This window comes from Neophocaena asiaeorientalis, unplaced genomic scaffold (assembly GCF_003031525.2).
Source record: "Neophocaena asiaeorientalis asiaeorientalis breed wild unplaced genomic scaffold, Neophocaena_asiaeorientalis_V1.1 scaffold246, whole genome shotgun sequence".
NCBI lineage: Eukaryota > Metazoa > Chordata > Mammalia > Artiodactyla > Phocoenidae > Neophocaena > Neophocaena asiaeorientalis.
In genome coordinates this window covers 262,444-287,658 of record NW_020174551.1, presented here as the reverse complement: position 1 = coordinate 287,658, position 25,215 = coordinate 262,444, and the positions used below count along the sequence as shown (strand labels likewise).

General features: G+C 35.9%; 1 protein-coding gene across 5 annotated transcripts in view; it reads left to right on the top strand.

Annotated features, from left to right (window-relative positions):
- BOLL (boule RNA binding protein) overlaps nucleotides 1-25,215 on the top strand; it is a 64,328-nt gene that overhangs the window by 24,202 nt on the left and 14,911 nt on the right. For 4 of the 5 annotated variants that reach the window (XM_024757350.1, XM_024757352.1, XM_024757353.1 and 1 more), the window contains 3 exons: nucleotides 253-300; nucleotides 1,096-1,224; nucleotides 6,633-6,731. In XM_024757350.1, the coding sequence (XP_024613118.1) occupies nucleotides 253-300; nucleotides 1,096-1,224; nucleotides 6,633-6,731 (276 nt within the window). The remainder of the gene's footprint in view (nucleotides 1-252; nucleotides 301-1,095; nucleotides 1,225-6,632; nucleotides 6,732-25,215) is intronic. The other variant, XM_024757354.1, reaches the window with a different exon arrangement.

Here is a 25,215-nt window from a genome sequence, read left to right as displayed (position 1 = left end):
TTCTTTTGTTGCTTGTGCTTTTGAGGTCATAATTTTTCTAATTACCTGGTTCAAAGTCACAAAGATTTGCACCTATATTTTCTTATAAGAGTTTTATAGTTTTAGCTCTTACATTTAGATCTTTGTTCCATTTTGAGTTAATTTTTATATATGGTTTGAGGTGTAGGGGTCCAGCTTCATACTATCGCATGTTGATATTCAGTTTTAACCCTTGTTTATAATCTGGGTGGCTGTTTTTTTTTTTCATTTTAGGCCCCTGCACAGTGTCTACCAGGTCAGTGGCAGTGGGGTGTTCCTCAGGTAAATATTAATTTTTTTCCTTGTTTTTGTGAAGACTGCCTGAATATTTAAGTCAGGAGAACTAGATTTGAGACCTTCCTCTTGTATTTATTAACTGTGATACATTTGGCAATTCATTTACTCACTTTATTTCTCAGCTTCCTCATTTGCAAAGTGGAAGTAATGATACTATACTGTTGAAAGTTTTCTTACATGATTTTTGTGATGGTCAAATGAGATCATGTAAGTGAAAGCATTTTATAAATAAGTGAGCGCTATGTAAACTGAAATGAAAATCTACTTCTTTTTACTATTAGTATTATTAGAAAATTTAGCATTTTTCTAGCTTTACTTCAGATTTTGCTTGTTTTATTTATGCTCCTAAATAAGTATTCCATCTCCCAACTTTTGATAACAAATAGTGTACCATCAAAAAGATTGTTTAATGATACGTCCCACTTCCATGGGAAGTCGGAAAGCCGAGAATAGACGTTTATGACAATTTAAATACTATAGGTTATATTATTACAACCTTTAATTGTGATCTTAATGATTATCTTAATTTATATATAAGGTTCTAAAGTGCTAAGAAATTTTAGTACTTGTAAGTGATAAAGCTATTAATAACATCTACACAATTGGAATTTATAACAACCCAGAGTTCCTAGTTTGTTGCTAAGATACTTCTGTGCTGTCCCTGAAAAACAACTTTAGGAAAATGTGAAACCAATATTTCTCTCGTGTGTTGGGTAAGTCATTTGGTTTAATTGAAATAACCAATCCGATTTTAATTAGAAGTATGATTTTGTGTTTTAGTCTCCTGCCTCTTCTGCTCCATTCTTACACCTGCAACCTTCTGAGGTTATTTATCAACCAGTGGAAATTGCACAGGATGGTGGATATGTTCCTCCTCCACTGTCTCTGATGGAAGCTTCAGTTCAAGAGGTATGTGTTAGTCTCAAAGTAAGTTATCTATAACCACTTCCTCTTAACACTTATTTATTTTTCTTTTTTAAATATATTTATTCAAGACCCTCATTGAAGTTGAATATCTTATGTTTTCTTTGATTTATTCACATCTCTTCCCCTTTTTTATATCTAAGAACGCTTCATCTTAGACTTCTTCACTAACTAATTCTGAACCATTTCTCAAATCTGTTCACTCTACTAGGCTATTCCCTGACTCAGTCCCCTTGAAAGAGTAAGATAAATGCTTCTCCTTCTGGTTTGCCTGTCAATCTGTATTGTTACTAACAGTCTGTCAATTAAAAGTGTATAAAAATGAAGTCAAAGAAGAAAATAATCTTAAAAAAATTCTTCCTTCAAAAATGTAAATCAAATTTATTTTATAACTGTAAACTGTAAATATTATTTTCCATGTGTTTAAATTATATTTGCAAACCATTACTAATAACCTCATCATCTATATGCCAGAAACTGTACATGGTATGTTTTAAATATGTTGTGAAAGATTGGGTGCCTACTGGGTATCTGTTAATACCCACGTCCCAATTTGAGTGTATTTTTGTAATTATAATTATTATTGCTAAGGTTTATAACATAATTTTTCTGGAACAATAATTTCCACAATTTTGGATCTTAATGTTTACTATCAATACTTTTACTATGATTTCTCCATTCTTCATCTCACCCTCCATTTATCACTCGGTTGACTGAATCTACAAGCAGTCTTTGTTAAAGAAGGCTTATATGTGCTATATACTCTCTGAGTTTGTACATCCTTGTTTGTTCAACATGTTTGTTGTCTATAAGTCTGAAAGAAGTTAAGACTAGCTATAAAATAGCTGCATCATACTTGTATAAGTTTGCTAAGGCTGCTGGAACAAAGTACATGAACTGGATGGCTTAAAAAATAGAAATGTATTTTCTCACAGTTCTGGAGCCTAGAAGTCCAAAATCAAGGTGTTGGAAGAATTGGTTCCATCTGAGGACTGTGAGGGAAGGATCTATTCCAGGCCTTTCTTCTTGGCTTGTAGATGACCACTGTCTCCCTGTGTCTTCACATTATCTTTCCTGTTTCTAGGTCCAAGTTTCCCATTTTTATAAGGATACCAGTCATACTGTATTAGTTTCCACCCTAATGACCATACTTTAATTTGCTCACCTCTGTAAAGACCCTTTCTCCAAATAAGGTCATACTCTGACATACTGGGGATTAGGACTTCAACACATAAGTTTTAAGAGAACACAATTCAACCCATAACAACACTTTTTTCTCTTAGAACTTCTAGTCTACTGTTTTCTGATGTTCAGTATAGCTGTAAAGAAGTTTGAAACCAGCCTGACTTTACCCCTTATACGTAATTTGCTTTTTTTTTTTTTTTTAAATTTTGGCTTTATTGAGGTATAATTGGCATAGAACATTGTAAGATATTTAAAGTGTTCATTGTGGTAATCTGATATACATATATATTGTGCGTAATTTGCTTTTTCTTCCTGCGTGCCTGAAAAGTCTGTCTTAACTTGAAATCACTTCACCAGGATATGTCTTGGAATTTATCAGTCTTTATAATATTTTTTCTGGGACACAGTTTGCTCCTTTGATTCTCAGGCTAGTTTTTTATTTCAGTTTCTTTTTTCCTGTTAGAACTTTGAAAAAAAAATTTTTTATTCCAGTGTGTTTATTCTTCTTCAGGAACACCATTTATGTATATGTTAGATTTCTTTTTTGTCTTTCATATCTGTCATCTCTGAGGTAATTTATCATAGTAGTTTTTAATGTTGTTTTATATGCTTTTTCAAGACAATTATGACTATATTTTTCATTGTGTTTAGTCTACTTTTTATTATGACTAATGAAGATTTCATCTCTATTTTATTTTTATCTTTTTTATCCCAAACTCTGACGCTTTGCTTACATCGTTGCCTGTAAATGTTGTCTGTTGGCTTAAAATCTTTTTGGAGCTCTTTATAGAGATCATGTTATTATAATTTCTGTAAGAGCTAAAGAATTATATTTATCTGAACTTTTCTACTATTTTCTGGAGTGCTTTCTCATCTTTTTCTTTTTTTTCCCCTTTTTGCTTTTCCCTTGATGGAGTTGGAGAGGATGAGAAGAGTCTTAGGTTGCTTCCTTTTCCTTCATATCTTTACATATCTTTAAATGATGCCAGTTATTTTTTGAAATACAGGGTAGGAGAAGCATGCTGTTGTCTTAAACAGCCTACCACCAAGTCTGCTTATGTCTCCTGCTTGAGATGCTCTTCCCTCAGTTTTTAGCATTCTGGAGATCATTTGGCTCCTGGCAAAGTCTCTTTTTTTGTAGATTTTCTGTATGGGGGTGTAATAATTGTTACTTCACTTTCCACTTGTACCCTGCTTCACCTCCAGCAATGTTCCTCAGCTATAATGCAAGGTAGTAGACCACAAAATAGTGAAAACCTAATTTCTCCTTCAATTCTGCCTCCCCTGCTATTAAGTAAAATTGGATCTCTATGAAGATCTTTCCTCCTTCTGCCTTGGCCTGACACACCCCTACACTTGAGACTCTAAAGAATCTTTGAATAGGCCTTTCAGAACATTTACCTTCAGGGAAATTATAACCTTCCTCAGGCTTCAGAATTCTCCCTTATATTGGTCCAAATTGCATAGCATTTGGCAGACATTCTACATTGTGATTCAGGATCGTGGACATTTCCTCGTTTACTTGATGATGGCATTTTAAAAATCTATCTTTTGTTCTTTTTGTTGTTTTCTGGTTTTCAAGGAGGGGAACAGTGAGGTAAAATGCTTTTACATTAGGTTTTTAGCCATAATCTACTTTGGCACTGAACCATATTCTTAATTCCTGACATCAGGTAACTTATCAGGTTATATTTCACTATTTAGTGGACTCTAATAAGACTTTTCTGGAAATATTGCTTCTATTAGCTTATAACTTATACCATTAATTTTATGATATTTCCATACAAAATGATATAAACATATTTTTATTTTAATATTGTTTCTGGTAGAAGATATAAGTCTAATATATAACTTAATAAATAGGGTGGGGTGGTTTATATTTTAAGTGTTTTTTCCCTAAAATTAAAAAACACAGGGCTTGTTCTTATGAGTTTGATAGTTAGATTCCCTAAAATATAAAAATGAATTAACATTATTTCTCACTTATTTCAGTAGCTATTTCCCCCTTCACTCTTAGAATATAGTGCCTTCTACTTTGCAAAGTAAATAGAAACTACTTTGTGGAAACCAACTCAGCTTCCAGTCCCCAACATACAAACTTACCTGACTCATAACCCATCCTTAGCTTCTTATATTTTTTTAGTAACCTTTCTCGTCCAAGGTTATTTGTGCCTCTTTGCTCTGGATACTATAACTTCCCTCTGCCTCAGGGACCTCATTCCACTATTATCCTTCTTTTGTCATGTATTTTAAGACATTTTCTCTCCATTGGTTCATAGCTTCACCACTTACTAGTGTGTTTCTTTGAGTAATCACTTAACTCTTCACAGGGTTGGTTTTGTAATATCCACATTAATAACATAAAGACATCCGGAAAATCTATTTTGCAAGATTGATGCAAAGATTAGAGTTGTTGCATACAGAAAGTTCTTTGTATAGTGCCTAGCACCTGGTAGGAGATAATTACTATCCTTTGACACACCCCCACCAATGCCTTAATTCTCTTCTACCTTTCAAAGCTAAGCTTGAAAAATTACTCTACATCTAGTATTTCCACTGCCTCACTACCCATTCTCCCCTCACCTGCTAAAGTCTACTTCATTACCTTTCCACTGAAGCTGCCTTTGATAAAGTTCCTCAGTGATTCCCTAATTGCCAAATACTTTCCTTTCTTTTCAGTCTTTCTTGACCTGTCAGAGACATTGGACATACTCCTTGAAACTCTTCCTACCTTTGGTTTCCATGATACTGCTCTCTTCTGGCAATCCTTTTACCTCCTTTCATTTTCCTTTGTAAGCTGATCTTTTGCTCCCCATGATTTCATATTCGATTCTACATTGTTTCACCGTACATACTCACTCTGATGTTATCATCCATACTCATCTCTCTAGCCCCAGCCTCACTTCTGAATTTTAGACCTGCACTCTCCAGTACAACAATAACCATTACCACATGAGGCTATTGAGCACTTGAAATGTGTGGCTGGTCTGAATTGAGATGTGTTGTAAGTGCAAAATACACACCAAGTTTTAATGACATAGTATGAAAAATGAATGTAAAATTTATCACTAATTTTATATTGAATACACTTTAATATATTTTTAATATATTTAAATAAAATATATTACTGGAAATTAATTTTACTTGTTTCTTTTCACTTTTCTAACATGGCTACTGGAAATTTTTCTTTCAGTTTTATTGAGATATAATTGACATACAGCACTGTGTAAGTTTAAGATGTACAGCATAATGATTTGATTCACATACATCATGAAATGATTATCACAAGTTTGGCGAACATCCATCATCTCATATAGATAGAAAATTAAAGAAATAGGAAAAAACTTGTGTGTGATGAGAACTCTTAGGATTTACTCTCAACAACTTTCCTATATAACGTACAGCAGTGTTAATTATATTTATCATGTTGTACATTACAGCCCTAGTACTTATTTACCTATAACTGGAAGTTTTTACCTTTTGACTGTCTTGATTTTAATTAACATGTAGTTCACATTATTTCTGTTAGTGCTGCTTTAGAGCCACATCTACAATAGCTTTTGATTGACTGTATACCTCTACTAGAAGTCCTACAAATATCTCAAATTTTATGTGTTACAAAACTAACTTCTTCTCTTTAACCCCCTCACAATAACATAAACATCAAACTTGCTTTTCTTATATCCCATATTTCACTGAATTGTGCCACCATCTGCTGGAAAAGCCATAAATCTGCTTTTACATGATCTGTTCCCTGCCTGTTACTCTACTGCCTCATCTTTCAGCTGTCATTCGGTGAATAATCTTCCTTCCAGCTGTACCAAACAACCTACACAGGTCTCCCAAATGAGGTGTGCTCTTAGTTGCCTCTCTGCCTTTTCACATACTGTTCCCACCTTCTCTCCCTAATTCTTCAAATTCAAGCATACACTCCACTAGAAAACTTCCCCTGACCCCCTCCCCAACTTTCTAAAGCTACATCAAGTAATTCTTTTCTTTCCCATGCATCCCTAGATATGTGTCATAGGACTTAGAGTAATTTTGACTAGTCTGTCTCAGATAAGTCTATAATTGAATTAAAGATAGAGAATGTGTTTCTCATCTGTGTTTCTCCATTATGTAGCAAAATGCCTAGTAAATTGTAATGCTGAATAAATATTTTTAATTAATAAATGAAAAACAGTATTTTTTTCTTTGTTTTGTTATAGCCTTATTCTGATCATGGAGTTCAAGCAACATATCACCAGGTTTATGCTCCAAGTGCCATTGCTATGCCTGCACCTGTGATGCAGCCTGAACCAATTAAAGTAAGAAGTTTGTTTGGATTTTTTTCTGTTATTCTCAGTCATATTTCAGGTTTTCCAAATTTCTCTTCTGAAAAGAAACAACTTTGGATATTTATGTCACATTTGCAATCAGAAGTACAGAATTAGTTAATTATTTCATGTGAAGGAAATACAATTCTAAACTAGCTATAAATTCTATGAATTAGTTTTGAACAACTTATAAACCACACATGGTCAAAACTTTTTATTTACTGTAGTAAAATATATATGACTTAAAATCTTCCATTTTTAAGTGTACAGCTAAGTGGTATTAATTACATCCACATTGCTGTGCAACTGTCACCACTATCTAGTTCCAAACTTTCTCATCACCCCAAATAGAAACTCTGTACCCATTAAGCAATAACTTTATATTCTTCTCTCTGCAGTCCCTGGTAACTTCTAATCTACTGTCTGTCTCTATGAATTTGCCTAGATACTTCATATACTAAGATTTTTATTATGTTAATGGCATGTAACATTTATGGGGAGATGAAAACAGTTAATGATCTACTCTTCCAGTTTGGGAATTTTGTGCTCATGCACCTTAAATCAGATCCAGGCCAGGAGTGGTAATCTAGTTAGATCCATGTGTGTATTCAATATATAAATATATTAGGGAAATGTGACTACATCTCTAAGAACCCAAACTGATTAACTATTATGATGGTACTATGAATCTTGCTTGCAGTGTACTTTTTACAATAAAATGATGGAGGTTAGCGATTTCACACTCATATTTTTGCTTCTGACCCAGACCATATATTGGAACTCAATACCAGGACAGTCTACTTTAAGGAGCCTCCACAGTCTTTCGAATCTCCTCACCCCTTCACTGCATTCCTTCACTGCTCTTGCCACTGTACTGCAAACATGGACTAAAGTCATAATTTTGACCTAATACCAAAGCCTAAAGTGTTAGTAAACGTTACTTATAGAGAGCTCATTATAGTATCAAAATCTTCTAAAACAAACTTCTCCTAATGTTAATACTTTCTCCAGATACGCTTCTTTAGAAATAGCTGAAATAGCTATGCCATATTAGATAATCAATTGCAGATTATATATATATTATACACACACACATTATATATATATATAAACACAAATGATTGAAGTTGTACTTCTAAATAATTCCAATAGAGGATAGAGTGGTAGTTGGATAGGAGAAATTTCCAAAGAATATTAATGTTAAACATCCTTGATTTAAAGTTTAATCCTTCTAGTTTAAGACTATACACTTTTCTACATTTTCTTAAATCTGTGAGTAGGTAATTCAGAAATTGTACAGAGAAACTGGTATCTTATTCTTTATCATATAAAAATTATACATATGTTGAATATAAATCATAACAGTGGTGTGAATAGACACATTTCTTTGTGCGTATAAGCATAAAACTGGAATCAGAAATCTGCCTCTTGTCTGGAGAAATGCTGCTAAGAGGAACTTTACCCTTTCTATCCTGATACAGATCTTTGCTCTGCTGTGCCACAGGCTAAAGGCTAACAAAACCACTGACTTGATCTATTTGTATTTAATCTGTCTTTTTAAGGCTTATAATAATTCTGGTTTTCACATGGGATACATCCTAGGGAAGATTTTGATCCTGACAGAGTTAAGATTTTAGGACTAGGGAAGAGTTTAAGAGCTATGAACTGTGGTTAACTAGCTTACTCCAAAGCCCACGTCTCACACAACTGTAATTAGATTTCATCGAATCTGAGCTAGCATGGATTATACAACACACCATTATTTTATGTATCACTATGAAAGAAAAAAAACTTGCCATCAATTGTAAATGTATACTGATTCAGAGTTTTTGAAATATGAAAAGATGTATATCTCAGAATCAATGAAGTTTGGCATGTTTTATTTTTATTCATTTATTTATATTTTTTGGCCGTGCTGTGCGGCATGTGGGAACTTAGTTCCCGGACCAGGGATTGAACCCATGACCCCTGCATTGGAAGCACAGAATCTTAACCACTGGACCACCAGGGAAGTCCCTGGCATGTTTTATTTTTAATTTAGATATGCGGGATTGTAGGAAGCTTGAGTTAAGGGGCAGAAAAAACCCCCCCAATTCCCCTTTTGTTAGAGATGAGGGGAAACAAAGAAAATTCAATTAAATAAACCTTCAAAATCAAAATGGCAACACAGGGCTTTTGTATAGAGTTTTATATTTCCTATTTTATCTTTCAAGTTGAAGGTTCCATGTATTTTATACTCAAATATTTTTCTTTAGGTGATTTGATGGCACTCAGTAGAAAATGGTGCCCCACTCAGCAACAGAAACTCCAAAACCAATTCTATAGTTTTCTAAAACTATACAATCTTGTAGACATACTTTACTATACAAATTTTGCTGTGTGGAAAATTATCTACTTTTGTTTATAGTGCATTTGTATTATAATATAGAAATATTAATCCACAAATGTTACTAAATCAATAGGAGACGATTGTTTCCTATAATTTATTAAAGTAGACTAATATTAAAATATTGACATTTGAAACATTAACCTTTTTTCTTCCTATGCAAATTTTCCCTGGTGTACCAAAAACCTTGGTGACTTAAAATTATAGAAAAGTTGGGCTTCCCTGATGGCGCAGTGGTTGAGAGTCCGCCTGCCAATGCAGGGGACACGGGTTCGTGTCCCGGTCCGGGAAGATCCCACATGCCGCGGAGCGGCTGGGCCCGTGAGCCATGGCCGCTGAGCCTGCGCCTCCGGAGCCTGTGCTCCGCAATGGGAGAGGCCACAACAGTGACAGGCCTGCGTACAGCAATTGTAGAAATACTCCTTGGAAGAATTTGAGCCTATTGTTTTTATAAAAAAGTGTAAGGTGTAAGTGATTTTTAAAACTCTATTATAATTTTAAGGATGTTAATTGTATGTATCCAGAAGTAGTGATTTCAGACATCAAAACTATCTTAAAGCAACAAATCTAATCAGTAAAATAGAGACCTTATCCAGAGTTCAGAGCACAAGTCTAACTGCTATAAGTGACTGTTTGCCAGAAGCTACTCACTGACAGTAAGCCACAGGCTACTGTATTCTGTCAAATCAAATAATACATTGTAAATCAGACCAATATAGAAACTATTTATTAGGTTAACATGGTATTAATTAGGGTATCATTCCCTAATTCAGCAGAGTCACATACAGAATTAATTTTAAAGTCAATGAAGCAAAATCACATAATGTCAAAATTATCCCATTGAACTAGACTATAGGAAGGAACAAAAGGAAAATCTTTGTCTATTTGGGCATTTGAAGCTTTTAAGATGAATATCAGATCCCTAGGTAATAAGGGTGTAAGTGGAGAATTGTAAAGTATTTATGTTTCCTTACAGTGTTTTTCCATTTTTGCATTAATTTGTGTCTAATAAATTTATTCTTATGAGAATTAATTGAGATACTGGAAAGTGAGTAAATTATAATTTGAAATTCACCTTTAAGTTAAATGTTCTTTTTATTTAACTCCAATGTATTACTAGCTATTCATGAAAACATTTGATATTAAGGATAATATTTAACCACTTGCCAGGCTATGAGGAATTTCTTCTAATTAAGGCACTGATTGGGCTTGAATGAAAAACACAACTATTGGCCTGTTAGACCTTACTTGTTGGAAAGACAGAATGATTCAAAAGTAAATTGGAAAGGGATTTGACCTACTACCACTGTCTGTTTTTTTAGCTCAGAGACCCATAATGTGCGTTCACCTAAACATTAGCAACTATCTTACCTTACAGAAAAATTCTACTACTATCTTCTTCCTAACCATTTCCTCATTTCAGTATCATTAACACTTCCTATAAAGCAATTAGAGATTAAAATTCCTTCATATTCAGCAGGTCCTCAGGGTAGAGGAGGACAATTGTGAAGTATTGCATTCTGGAAGGCAGGAATAGGAAAAACCTGTGCTTTGCAGCTCTGAGCATACAAGAGGGTAAAAATTTTCATGGACTGTGCATAGGTCTAACTATAGATAGCCTCAGAGGGGACAGAGAACAGTAAGGAGAGTCAAGGACTCATTAAACCACTTTTTAGAATTGTCATGGATAGATCTCCATTCAGTGATGAATAAACAGAAAAGTACACACTGCATGGGTCTCATGAAAAATTTTTTGCATTGAAGATAAGGATAAATAGCATATATATATATATATAATGTATAAGAACATATATAAGAGGAAATTAAATTAATTTTCAAAAATATATCCCATGTTCCTGGAAATTACAAACTAAAAAACAGGAAAGATAAAATGGTTGCTAGCCAGTGTAAGAAAACACTGTATGAAACTATTAATATGATGGAAAGAATTAAATTTGTCTTTACATCATGCTTGATACCACTGAGAAAAAGTTGTCTGGCCCTCTGAAATACCTACAGTGAAGCTCATTGATAAACCCATCATTCACAAAGAACTTCCCATTAGGATTTTAGTCTGCCCTATTAAATATGGGTGTGCAGTCACATTAGAAGAAAGCCTTCAGAATGAGAGACCAAAACAAACAGATAAAAAAAGAAATTCAGACGAAACATATAATTCAGGGAGCAGAAAAAAATCAAAGAAACTATAATTAATATCCTCTCAGAGATAAGAGAAAATTTATGAGAAGTGGTCCATGCATAGTCATCCCAGAAAACACTTTATTTTTTCTCAAACATCTTAGTCCTGGGCTTCCCTGGTGGCGCAGTGGTTGCGAGTCCGCCTGCCGATGCAGGGGACACGGGTTCGTGCCCCAGGAAGATCCCACATGCCGCGGAGCAGCTAGGCCCGTGAGCCATGGCCACTGAGCCTGCGCGTCTGGAGCCTGTGCTCTGCAAAGGGAGAGGCCACAGCAGTGAGAGGCCCGCATACTGCAAAAAAAAAATCTTAGTCCTTTTAATTTTTTTCAGCTTTGTATTCTGAAATAAGTTGAAAAGTCACAGAAATAATAGTTTCTATATACCCTTCACCCTGCTGTTCTTTGACTGGAGGGCACTGGTACAGGAAATGAACAATAATACAATTCTCTTAACTATATACCTTCTTCAGATTTCACTAGTTTTACCACTAATGTGATATCTGAAATAAATTACATGTGAAAGGGTTAGACATTATAGGCAAAAGATTTTAGAAAATAGATTTTTAAAAGACAAAGGTGAAAAATAATAGAGAAAAAGATAAAATCAGAAGATTAATTCAAGAAGTCAAATATTAATTCTGGAAAAAGACATAGAGAAAATGGTTTGGGGGAAATTAGGAAAAAAATTAGTACAAGAAAATTCCCTAGGAAATTAATGACAGGAGTGTCTAGATTAAAAGGGCCCAGAGGGAGATCATAATGGTGGAGTAGGAGGATGCAGGTAGAGCTCACCTCCCACCACAAACACATCAAAAATATATCTACACGTGGAGCAATTCTCACTGAAAACAAACTGGAAGTCATCTGGCAGAAAGACTCTTATACAACCAAGGTTGTAACAAAGATCCAAGATCCAGATGGAATTGGGTAGGAAGGGAAGAGAAATGATCAGGTCGGGAGGGAACAGGGAAGAGGAGAGGGATTACACAGGCTCACTCCCTGGGGAGTGAGAGGTTCAATCCACGTTTCAGGTATCCCCAGCCTGGGGGTCTGACACTGAGAAGACAAGTTGCCTTAGCAGGTTTGAAAACCAGAGGGACTGACAGCAGGGCTGTAAGAAACCTAGACTCCACTTGTGAAGATCACACACACTACCGAAACAAGGCAGAGGAAGCAGATAGAAACTGCCTGGGACTCTGGCCAGTTTCCTGCCACCACCCCGGTGTGCACCCGGGCCTGAGACAAACACCAACTCCAGCCCCACTTGCTCTGCAGTACAGCTTCACACTGGCTCATAGCCTTCCATGGCCAAGTGGAGTGCACAGCTCTGGGGGACAGAGCCAGCTCAAACACAGAAAAGCATCTGAATAGGGCAAGGGTGGCCATTTCTGGCACTAGTGGAGGCAGTGGGTCGGGAGTGGTCCAGAACTCTCACTGGTGCTGGGCCTGCCACAGCCCACACCCCGACCCACACTGGGCACTCCAGCCCCACCTACTCTGTGGTGCAGCTCCATTCCAGGCAAGGGCTACTGCAGCCGAGGGGAGTGCACAGTTTTGGGGAACAGAGCTGGCTCAGACCTGACACAGCATCTAAACAGGGCAAGGGCAGCCATTGCTGGCACCAGCAGAGTCAGCGGATTGGGAGCAGTTTGGAATGCAGACTGCCGCCAGGACCACCACAGGCTACACCCCAACCCATGCCAAAAGCCTGCTCCAGCCCCTCTTGTTCCAGCACTGCTCCCTTTTGGGGCAAGGGTGACAGTGCTGGGAGGAGGGAGAACACAATTAGAGGGAAGGGAGCCAGATCTGACGACCCTCAGGACTTCTGCTCCAGGAACTTGGGACCTGACCCTTCCTTCAATAGGGTAGTGTTGGCCACTGAGCAGTGGAGAATCCCTGGCTCACACCTAGCTCTGGCTCTAGCTCTGTCCCCTCCATGTCCAGCCCCACCTCTTATCAAGGTGATAGCTGCCAGCATACCCTGGGGAAAGACGTAACTCATGATCACATCAGATCCAGCTTTCCCACCAAAGCCACTGGGCACAAACAGACTGTATAGGGACAGTCCCACATAAGGACACCCTTTCAAAACCACAATAGGTAACTGATTGAGCTAATTTCATAGAAATGGAGAAATTTAAGCAGAACGTGAAGAGAGAGCAGTTTGTTTCAAATGAAAGAATAAGAGAAAAACCCTGAAAAAACAACTAATGAAACAGAATAAATAATTTACCAGATAAAGAGTTCAAGTGTTAGTAATAAGAATGCTAACTGAATTAGGGAAAATAATTGATTAACACAGTGACAATTGTAACAAAGAACTAGAAAATATGAAAAAGAATCAATCAGTACAGAAGAATATGATAACTGAAATGAAAAGAAACTAGAGGGACTTAACAGTAGACCAGGTGATGCATATGTGATCTGGAAGGTAGAATAATGGAAACCACCCAATCAGAACAGCAGAAAGAAAAACAAATTTAAAAAGAGAAAACAGTTTAAGGAAACTCTAGGACAACATCAAGTGTGAAAACATTCACATTATAGGGAGAAGAGAGAGAGAAAGGGGTTGAAAATATATTTCATGAAATTATGGCTGAAAACTTACCAAACCTAAAGAAGGAAAGAGATATCCAGCTACAGGAACCACAGAGGGTCCCAAACAAGATGAACCCAAACAGACCCACACCAAGACATATCATAAATAAAATGGCAAAATTTAAAGATAATGAGAGGATTCTGAAGGCAGCAAGAGAAAAACAAAGAGTCAGTTCAAGGGAACCCCCATAAGGCTATCAGCTGATTTCTCTGCAGAAATTTTGCAGGCCAGAAGGGAGTGGCATAATATATTCAAAGTCCTGAAAGGGAAAAACCTGCAACCTAGGACACCCTACCAAGCAAGATTATCGTTTAGAATAAAAGGAGAAATACAGAATTTTTCAGACAAGCAAAAACTAAAAGAATTCAGCAATACTAAACCTACCCTAAAAGAAATGTTAATGGGTCTTCTCTAAGTGAAAAAGAAAAGGCCACAAAAAGTAAGAATCTATAGGAAAGGAAAAATACCACTAGTAAAGGCAAATACATAGTAAAGACTGTGGAGCAACCACTTAAATAAGCTAGTCCTAAGATTAAAAGATAAAAAGTTGTAAAAACCAACTATAATTACCTTAGACAGTGAAATGATAAACATGAAATGTAAAATATGACATCAAAAACACAAAACATGGAGGAGGGGAGTAAAAAATTTACATGGCTGCTGAGCCTGGGCATCCGGAGCCTGTGCTCCGCAACGGGAGAGGCCACAACAGTGAGAGGCCCGCGTACCACAAAAAAATAAAATAAAAATAAATTAATTAATTAAAATAAAATAAAATAAAATACCTAGGAATAAACCTAACCAAGGAGGTCAAACACCTATACTCTGAAAACTATAAAGAATTAAATCAACTACAACGAATAATCCTAAAATTTATATGGAACCACATAAGACCCCAAATAGCCAAAGCAATCTTAAGAAAAAAGAACAAAGCTAGAGGTATCACACTCCCTGACTTTATACTACAAAGCTACAGTATTCAAAACAATATGGTACTGGCACAAAAACAGACACATAGACCAATGGAATAGAATAGAGAGCCCAGAAATAAACCTACACACTTATGGTCAATCTATGAAAAAGGAGTCAAGAGCATACAATGGAGAAAAGACACTCTCTTCAATACATGGTGCTGGGAAAACTGAACAGCTACATGTAAATAAAAATTAGAATATTTTCTCATACCACATACAAAAATAAACTCAAAGTGGATTAAATACCTAAATGCAAGACCAGAAACCATAAAACTCCTAGAAGAAAACATAGGCAGAACACTCTTTGACATAAATTGTAGCAATATTTTTTGGGTCTGTCTCCTAAGGCAAAGGAAATAAAAACAAAAATAAACAAATGGGACCTAATTAAACTTAAAATCTTTTGCACAGCAATGGAAACCATCAACAAAATGAAAACACAACCCACTGAATGGGAGAAAATATTTGCAATTGATATGACCAATAAGGGGTTAATATCAAAAATAAATAACTTATACAACTTAATACCAAAAAAACCCCAACAACCCAATTAAAAAATAAGCAGGGACTTCCCTGGTGGTGCAGTGGATAAGAATCCACCTGCGAATGCAGGGCACACGGGTTCGAGCCCTGGTCCGGGAAGATCCCACATGCCACGGAGCAACTAAGCCCGTGTGCCACAACTGCTGAACCAGCGCTCCAGAGCCCGCGCACCACAACTACTGAGCCCGCCTGCTGCAACTACAGAAGCCCACATGCCTACAGCCCCTGATCCGCAACAAGAGAAGCCACCACAATGAGAAGCCCACGCACGGCAACAAAGAGTAGCCCCTGCTCGCCACAACTAGAGAAAGCCCTCGTGCAGCAACGAAGACTCAACACAGCCAAAAATGAATAAATAAATTTATTATTTTTTTAAAATGGGCAGAAGACCTGAATAGACGTTTTTCCAAAAACGAGGTACAGATGGCCAATAGGCACATGAAATATGCTCAACATCGCTAATCATCAGAGACATGCAAATGAAAACCACAGTGATATATCAACTCATGCCTGTCAGAAAAGCTATCATCAAAAAGACAACAGGGACTTCCCTAGTGATGCAGTGGTTAAGAATCCACCTGCCAATGCAGGGGACACAGGTTCGAGCCCTGGTCCGGGAAGATCCCACATGCCACGGAGCAACTAAGCCTGTGCGCCACAACTACTGAGCCTGCGCTCTAGAGCCTGCAAGCCACAACTACTGAAGCCTGCTCTCCACAACTACTGAAGCCCACATGCCTAGAACCTGTGCTCTGCAGCAAGAGAAGCCACCGCAATGAGAAGCCCATGCACCACAACGAAGAGTAGCCCCCACTCGCCGCAACAAGAGAAAGCCCACGCACAGCAACGAAGACCCAATGCAGCCAAAAATAAAATTTAAAAAAAAAGAATGAAATTAGAACACTCCCTAACACCGTATACAAAAATAAACTCAAAATGGATTAAAGACCTAAATGAAATGTATGGCCAGACACTATAAAACTCATACAGGAAAACACAGACAGAACATTCTTTGACATAAATCACAGCAAGATCTTTTTTTGTTCCACCTCCTAGAGTAATGAAAATAAAAACAAAAATAAACAAATGGGATCTAATTAAACTTAAAAGCATTTGCGCAGCAAAGGAAACCATAAACAAAACAAAAAGACAGTCCTCAGAATGGGAGAAAATATTTGCAAACAAAGCAATTGACAAGGGATTAACCTCCAAAATATATAAACAGCTCATGCAGCTTAATATCAAAAAAACAAATAACCCAATCATAAAATGAGTGGAAGATCTAGAGACATTTCTCCAAAGACCCAAAAGCACATGAAAAGATGCTTAACATCACAAATTTTTAGAGAAATGCAAATCAAAACTACAGTGAGGTATCACCTCACACTGGTCAGAATGGCCATCATCGAAAAATCTACAAACAATAAATGCTAGAGAGGGTATGGAGAAAAGGGAAGCCTCCTACACTGTTGGTGGGAATGTAAATTGGTACAGCCACTATGGATAACAGTATGGAGGTTCCTTAAAAAAGTAAAAGTAGAACTACCATATGATCCAACAATCCCACTACTGGGCAAATACCCAGAGAAAACCATAATTCAAAAAGAGTCGTGTACCACAATGTTCACTGCAGCACTATTTACAATAGCCAGAACATGGAAGCAACCTAAATGTCCATCAACAGAGGAATGCATAAAGAAGGTGTGGTACATATATACAATGGAATATTACTCAGCAATAAAAAAGAACAAAATAATGCCATTTGCAGCAACCTGGATGGACCTAGAGATTGTCATACTGAGTGAAGTAAGTCAGACACAGAAAGACAAATATATGATATCGCTTATATATGGAATCTAAAAAAACAGGTATAAATGAACTTATTTACAGAACAGAAGTAGAGTCACAGATGTAGAAAACAAACTTATCGTTACCAGGCATTAAGGGCAGGGGGTTGGGGGGGAGAGATAAATTGGGAGATTGGGACTGACATATACACACTACTATATATAAAATAGAAAACTTATAAGAAGCTACTGTATAGCACAGGGAACTCTACTCAATACTCTGTAATGGCTGCATGGGAATAGAATCTAAAAAAAAGAGTGGATATATATATATGTATAACTGATTCACTTTGCTGTATACCTGAAACTAACACAACACTGTAAATCACCTATACTCCAATAAAGACAATTTTTAATAAAATTAAAAAACGAATATAACAAAACAGACTCACAGTTATAGAAAACAAACTAGTGGTTACCAGTGGGGAGAGGGAAGAGGGGAGGGGCAAGATGGGAGAAGGGAGGGGCAAGATAGGAGTGGGAGATTAGGAGGTACAAATTACTATGTATAAAATAAGCTACAAGGATATATTGTATAGCACAGGGAATATAGCCAATGTTTTATAATAACTTCAACTTGCATATATTCTATAAAAATACTGAATCACTATGTTACAAACCTAAAACTAATATAATACTGTAAATCAACTATACATCAGTAAAAAAAAAAAAAACAGATTAAAACTAAAAAAACAAAAGGGTCCACCAACTACTTGGCACAATTACTGCAAAAGGAAGATTATGGTGAAATTTCAGGATAGGAGTGCAGTGGCAGGAGAGGAGTAGGTTCTTACCCTTTAACAACTCTTTGACTTTCAAAACTTTTATATATTACTTTAATAAAGATAAAAATTAACTTCAAAAGTGCAAAGAACACCAGATTGAGTGTTTTCAGCCAACATATGTCAGGCAAATGTGAACAACAGTTGGGGAAAAAAAAAAACAGATGACATTAATATAAGAAAGTAAATTTCAAAGTAAAAAGCAGTGGGCTTCCCTGGTGGCACAGTGGTTAAGAATCCACCTGCCAATGCAGGGGACATGGGTTCAAGCCCTGGTCCGGGAATATCCCACATGGCATGGAGCAACTAAGCCCATGAGCCACAACTACTGAGCCCATGAGCCACAACTACTGAGCCCGTGTGCCACAACTACTGAAGCCCATGCACCTAGAGCCTGTGCTCCACAACAAGAGAAGCCACCGCAATAAGAAGGCCTCGCACCACAACGAAGAGTAGCCCCCACTCGCCGCAACTAGAGAAAGCCTGTGTGCAGCAACAAAGACCCAATGCAGCCAAAAATAATAATAAAAAAAAACAAAGTTAAAAGCAGTAAACAAGACCAGTTTATTGTGATAAAAGTTTAAATCTATAATGAATAAGTAAGTCTAATAATGTAACATCAAAAATATAAAGCAAATCTGTTAGAAATACTAGAAGAAAGAAACGTAACTGTGATGGAAGACTTTAATATGATGATCATAACTCAGATTTGAATAAATAAGACCTAAAAAATATTATATATGAATAATACATACTGAATTCTGTGCCTTGCAATGAGAAGGCTATTTCTTTTCTAGCACCCATAGAACATTTCTAAAAGTTGATAATATTTTAGTCACAAAGTGAATCTCTATAAATACAGTAAATTGTACTGGCCATATTCTCTAATGAGTGTAACTCATTAACGAGTATATTCAAAGAAGAATATTGTGGAACAGTTATTGAGAGATTTTTGAGAGTTATTAACTCTCAGAGTTATTGAGAGATTGACTCCCTGGCAGGCATCCTTCAGGATCCTTCATTTCACCCTGTTGAAATGGCAACATATGGGTTGAGATAGCCTAGATGAAGGTGCCAAGTGCTCTGTGTCTGGACATGACACACCCCAACTCCTTCTCAAACCACAGCACAAGCTAGTGGGACTGGTTTGGCCCACTATCCACCCTCTAAGTGTTTTTCTCTACTTCTGTAAGTATTACTAACTATCTTAACTGATGATAATACCCTTAGGAGAAAACTGTCTCAAGGTAAAAATCCCAGAACATCTGAGAAGAACAACACTGTAAGTGACCAAAAAAAAAAAAAACAGCTGAAATTTGCTATTCCTTACACATGTACTATTCCATATATATATATATATATATAAAAGAAGTAATTTTTTAAAATAAATAATAAAACCATCAGCTTTTTACATCTTTGAATTATCTCGACTTCACAATCATGTTTAAGTTTTTTCCCCTTTTTTTAATCTTATACATTTTTAAAAATAAAGTTTACAGATAACTTTTATATCAAATTTATGTAACCTGGAAATAATTACATATCTCAATGGTCCACTTTTTTTCTTCATTAAATGTTTATTTTTTATAATGAAATATAATTGATATATAATATTGTATTAGTTCAGGTGACGATGTAATGATTCAATATATGTATATATTGCAAAATGATCACCACAATAAGTCTAGTTAAACATCCAAAACCTCACATAGTTACAATTTTTTTCTTGTGATAAGAACTTGGAAGATCTACTCTCTTAGCAACTTTCAAATATACAATACGGTAATATTAATTATAGTCACCATGCTGTATATCAGTGGTTCACTTAGAAATGTCTTCCATATCTTTTGTATATCTTATTAAAGCAGTAATTTTCTGCTTACTTTTTCATTACCCAGACTTAAGATAGGAGTCTATGAATTTGAGTTTTTCTACACACAGCTAAATCAGATAAAATATATATACGCCCACAAAAAGACAGTCAACTAATCTTTGACAAAGGAGCAAATACAATACAATGGAGGAAAGTAGTCTTTTCAACAAATGATGCTAGAACAAGTGGATATCCACATGCAAAAAAGTGAATATAAACACAGATGTTACACCCCTCACAAAAATTAACTCAAGGGGCTTCCATGGTGGCGCAGTGGTTGAGAGTCCGCCTGCCGATGCAGGGGACCCGGGTTCGTGCCCCGGTCTGGGAAGATCCCACATGCCCAGAGCGGCTGGGCCCGTGAGCCATGGCCGCCGGGTCTGTGTGTCTGGAGCCTGTGCTCCGCAACGGGAGAGGCCACAACAGTGAGAGGCCCGCATACCGCAAAAAAAAAAAAAAAAATTAACTCAAAATTGATCACAGACCTAAATGTAAAAAAGAATATAAAACTCCTAGAAGACGACATAGGAGAAAATCTAGATGACCTTCGGTTTCACAATGACTTTTTAGGTACAACACCAAAGCCATAATCTGTGAGAGAAATAATTGATACAGGGGCTTTATTAAAATGAAAAACTTATGCTTTGTGAAAGACAGTGTCAAGAGAATGAGAAGACAAGCCACAGACTAAGAGGAAATATTTGTAGAATATTATCCAAAATATACAAAGAATTCTTAAAACTCCACAACAAGAAATTTTAAAACAATTTAAGACAAACCAATTAAAAAATGGGGCAAAGGCCTTAAGAGACACCTCACCAGAGAAGATACACAATTGGCAAAGAAGCATTTGAAGAGATGCTTAATATCATACGTCATTAGGAAATCACAAATTAAAACTGCAATGAGATACCACTACACTACACCCACATTAGAATGGCCAAAATCCACAATACTGACAGCACTAAATGCAAGCAGGGATGTGGAAGAACAGGAACTCTCATTCATTGCTGGCAGAATGCAAAATGGTACAGCCACTTTAGAAGACAGTTCGTCGGTTTCTTACAAAACTAACTATACTCATACAATAGAATCTAGCAACTGCGCTCTCAGGTATTAACCCAAGTGAGCTGAAAACATGTCCACACAAAACCCTGCACAAAGATGTTTATATCAGGCTTATTCATGATTGCCAAAACTTGGAAGTAACCAAGATGCCCTTCAGTAAGTGAATGGAGAAACAGTATATCCAGACAATGGAATATTATTTAGCACTAAGAAGAAATGAGCTTTCAAGCCATGGAAAAACATGGAGGAAACTTAAATGCATATTGCTAAGTAAAACAAATAATAATCTGACAACACTACATACTGTATGTTTCCAATTATATGACATTTTGGAAAAGGCAAAACTGGAAACAGTAAAAAGATCAGTGGTTGCCAGGTGTTGTGGGGAGGGAAAGTTGAACAGGCAGAGCCCAGAGGATTTTTAGGTCAGTGAAACTATTCTATCTGTTAGTATAATGATAGATACATGTCATCATACATTTGTCAAAACCCATAGAATGTGTTAACACCAAGAGTGAACCCTAATGTAAACTATGGACTTTGGGTGATAATGATGGGTTCATCAAATGTAACAAATGCACCATTCTGGTACCAGATGTGAATAGAGGACGTTGTGCATATATGATGGTAGGGAGTCTATTGGAACTCTCTACTTTCTGCCCAATTTTCACTGTGAACCTAAAGCAGCTCTAAAAAAAGTCCATTTTTTAAAAAATTATTAAGGTACCCAGGTTTCAACCCAGAGCCTTTAACTATTGATTTTATATGTTAAGTACTACAGTTAGTTGTGGATGTACCCAGTGTGAAAGAAAACATTGAAATAGTGTCAATAATCGTTTCCCATTAGTCCCTCATAGCTAATAATTATGGCAATCTTTTCTTTATACGCCTGTCTTCTTAGAAAGGTAATATAACCTACTGTATAGCACAGGGAACTCTACTCAATACTCTATAATGACCTATATGGGAATAGAATCTAAAAAAAGAGTGGATATGTGTATATGTATAACTGATTCCTTTGCTGTACAGCAGAAACTAACACAATATTGTAAATCAACTATACTCCAATAAAAATTAATTTTAAAAAAAGGTAATATAGTGACCACCTAAAGGGGTGAGATAGGGAAGGTGGGAGGGAGGGAGAGGCAAGAAGGAAGAGATATGGGGACATATGTATATGTATAACTGATTCACTTTGTTATAAAGCAGAAACTGACACACCATTGTAAAGCAATTATACTCCAATAAAGATGTTTAAAAAAAAAAAGACGTGGTGCAGCCAAATAAATAAATAAATATTTTTTTTAAAAAAAGGTAATATAATGCCTTATATGTGTATATTACATGTATCTATATATGCAGTATATATTATATATTTATATATAATATTATATAATTGTTGAGAGTTTTTGTTTTTTCCCACATAAATGGCAATTTATATCACCACACTTTACTTTTTATCTTATTAACACATTTTCAATGGTAGTATATCCTAGCTCAATCAAATTCTCTAAAACAATTAGGGAATTATATTTTTAATTAAGTTCAGAAGTTAGTTGCTGCTCTTAAGAAAATATATAGACCTGAATATTGTTTTCCTTGGTTTTCCTGAAATATTAAAATCTAATCTAAGATTGCCTTAAGAGAGTCAAACTGAATATTATGTCACTTTTTTTACTTGAAATGTTAATGATGATAGTATGCAAGATGGGGGTCTATATGTTATTAAGTACCTTTGCAGCAAAAAGTGTGATATACTGATTCTTGATGATATTATAGAATAATCACCATGCCAATCATTTGCATTTAATCTTTGAGTTCAAGGAAAAGAGATACTAAGATTCTGCACTGAGTTTTAAAGTTAATCTGCTCCGAAGATCCCCTCCTAAAGAGTCTGTAGATATGTGTATTACAGTATACCTTGTTTCCCTTATAATCTTATGTATTTTATTTTAGATATTTAAAAACATGATTCTGAGAAGGGGTTCATAGGCCTCAGTAGACTACCAAAGAAGTCCATGGCACAAATATATAAAAACAATTAACTATTTATGAAGACCTCTATTGTACCTATAATAAGTATATAGAAAAGCAAACATTTTTAAAAAATAAAAAGTTAACCTCTGTGTTAGAGTCACTTTATTTCATTTGTAACATAAATTTTAACAGGAGGAATTTCTTTAGCTACATGTTCACCTAATTCTAAGAGAGCTTTTTAGTCTTCCATACTAGTTGAGGTTATTCAACTAGATAAGCAGTGACATAGGAAGTAGGTTGATGAGGAATAATACCAACCAAATATTGCAAATACAGTTTACCACATTAAGTAAACACAACTTTCTACAACAAACATTATAACAAATTAATTTTCTATTAAAAAAACACTAATAGTCTCAACGTTAAAAAGTCAAGGCCTTAAGAAGTATTAAACTTTTTAATATTACAAGAAAGCTCTTTGTGCTTTTGTAAAGACTTTCTGACAGTAAAACATAGAATAACTGTTGTATAGATTTAACTTAAACACTGTGGTAACTAGAGCACTAATATTTATCTCCTTTTTTGTTTGTTTATTTATTTGGCTGCGCCGGGTCTTAGTTGCAGCACGCAGGATCTTTTAGTTGAGGGAAGTGGGATCTTTTAGTTGCGACCTGTGGGATCTTTTAGTTGCGGTATGTGGGATCTAGTTCCCTGACCAGGGATTGAACCCGGGCCCCCTCCATTGAGTGTGTGGAGTCTTGGCCACTGGACCACCAGGGAAGTCCCGATACTTAAGTGCTTTAGGTACTTCTTATATACCTAAATATATAACCTAGTTAATTCCTGTTCTTTGTAGTCTCAAAAGCATTAGTATCAATAGCTTCTTAGTTTCTCTTAAGTTTCTATTAAACTTGTAATTTCTGATTTTGACTTTAAATAAGGTGAATCCAATATATTTGAGGGTAGTGATAATTGATTTCCACAATAGAATAGATACACTCTTAAGGCACCTTATTAATGTTTTCTTTCAAAGATTTTCAGAAGTTCTCAGCCTGAAATTTTTTTTTCCAGACTGAATAGTTTAAACCCCAGTGGTCAACAAACTTTCTGTAAAGGGTCCAATAGTAAATATTTTAAGCTCTTTAGGCCACATGGTCTCTAGCTCAACTATTCACTGCAACTGTAGCTTGAAAACAACCACAGATAAGACATAAACAATGACTGTGACCATGTTCCAGTAAAACTTTATTTACAAAAACAGATGATAGGCCAGATTTAGCCTATAGGCTATAGTTTTACAACCCTTGGGTTAACCCACTGTCAGGTTCATGTATCGTCTTAAAGTGTAATGTGAAATGTAGTACAAATGCTTTGATTATATTTCCATTTTTTTTATTGACCTATAGGTGATTTACAATGTTGTGCCAGTCTTTGCTGTGCAGCAAAGTGACTCAGTTATACACATATGTACATTCTTTTTTATATTATATAAAATATATCATACATTATATACATATTTATATTATATTTCCATTTTTAATTATTTGTTTTTGATCTATGTTTAACCTAACATGGATTATTTGACCCTTAGCTTCTAGACTGATTTAATTTCACATTGTCCATAAGTTCTTACCAGTCAGAATACTTAGTCAATGTGGGGGAAATGTGAATAAGGATAATTTGAGATATTTGGGGGGTTTAGGGGGGGTTGTTTTTCTGTTTTAGGGGCTTTTTTGGCCACACTGCTTGCAGGATCTCAGTTCCCCGACCAGGAATTTAACCTGGGTCACAGCAGAGAAAGCCCGAAATCCTAACCACTAGGCCACCAGAGAATTCGAGGTATTTGTTAATTAATGTGTAAGGATAGGTACTAATTGGCACAGTATTCTGAGTAAATTTTGCGCTTCGTTTAGAGCGGGAACTCTGTCTCATTGTGTGGCACAATCCAATTACGTATTCCCATTCTTAGTTTTAGCACTCACTTCCCTTGCATTCTGAGTCTGTCATTCCCTCTATTTGAACATTTTTCCTCCTTTTACCCAATCTACTTTCTTTCCTCTTAGCACCCATACTACTTGGATGAGCATTTTACTTTCACGACTGAACTCATCAAACCTTAATACCTTACAGAATTGCTTCCTGAATTTTTTTTTTTTTTTTTTTTTTTTTTCTGTACACGGGCCTCTCACTGTTGTGGCCTCTCCCGTTGCGGAGCACAGGCTCCGGAC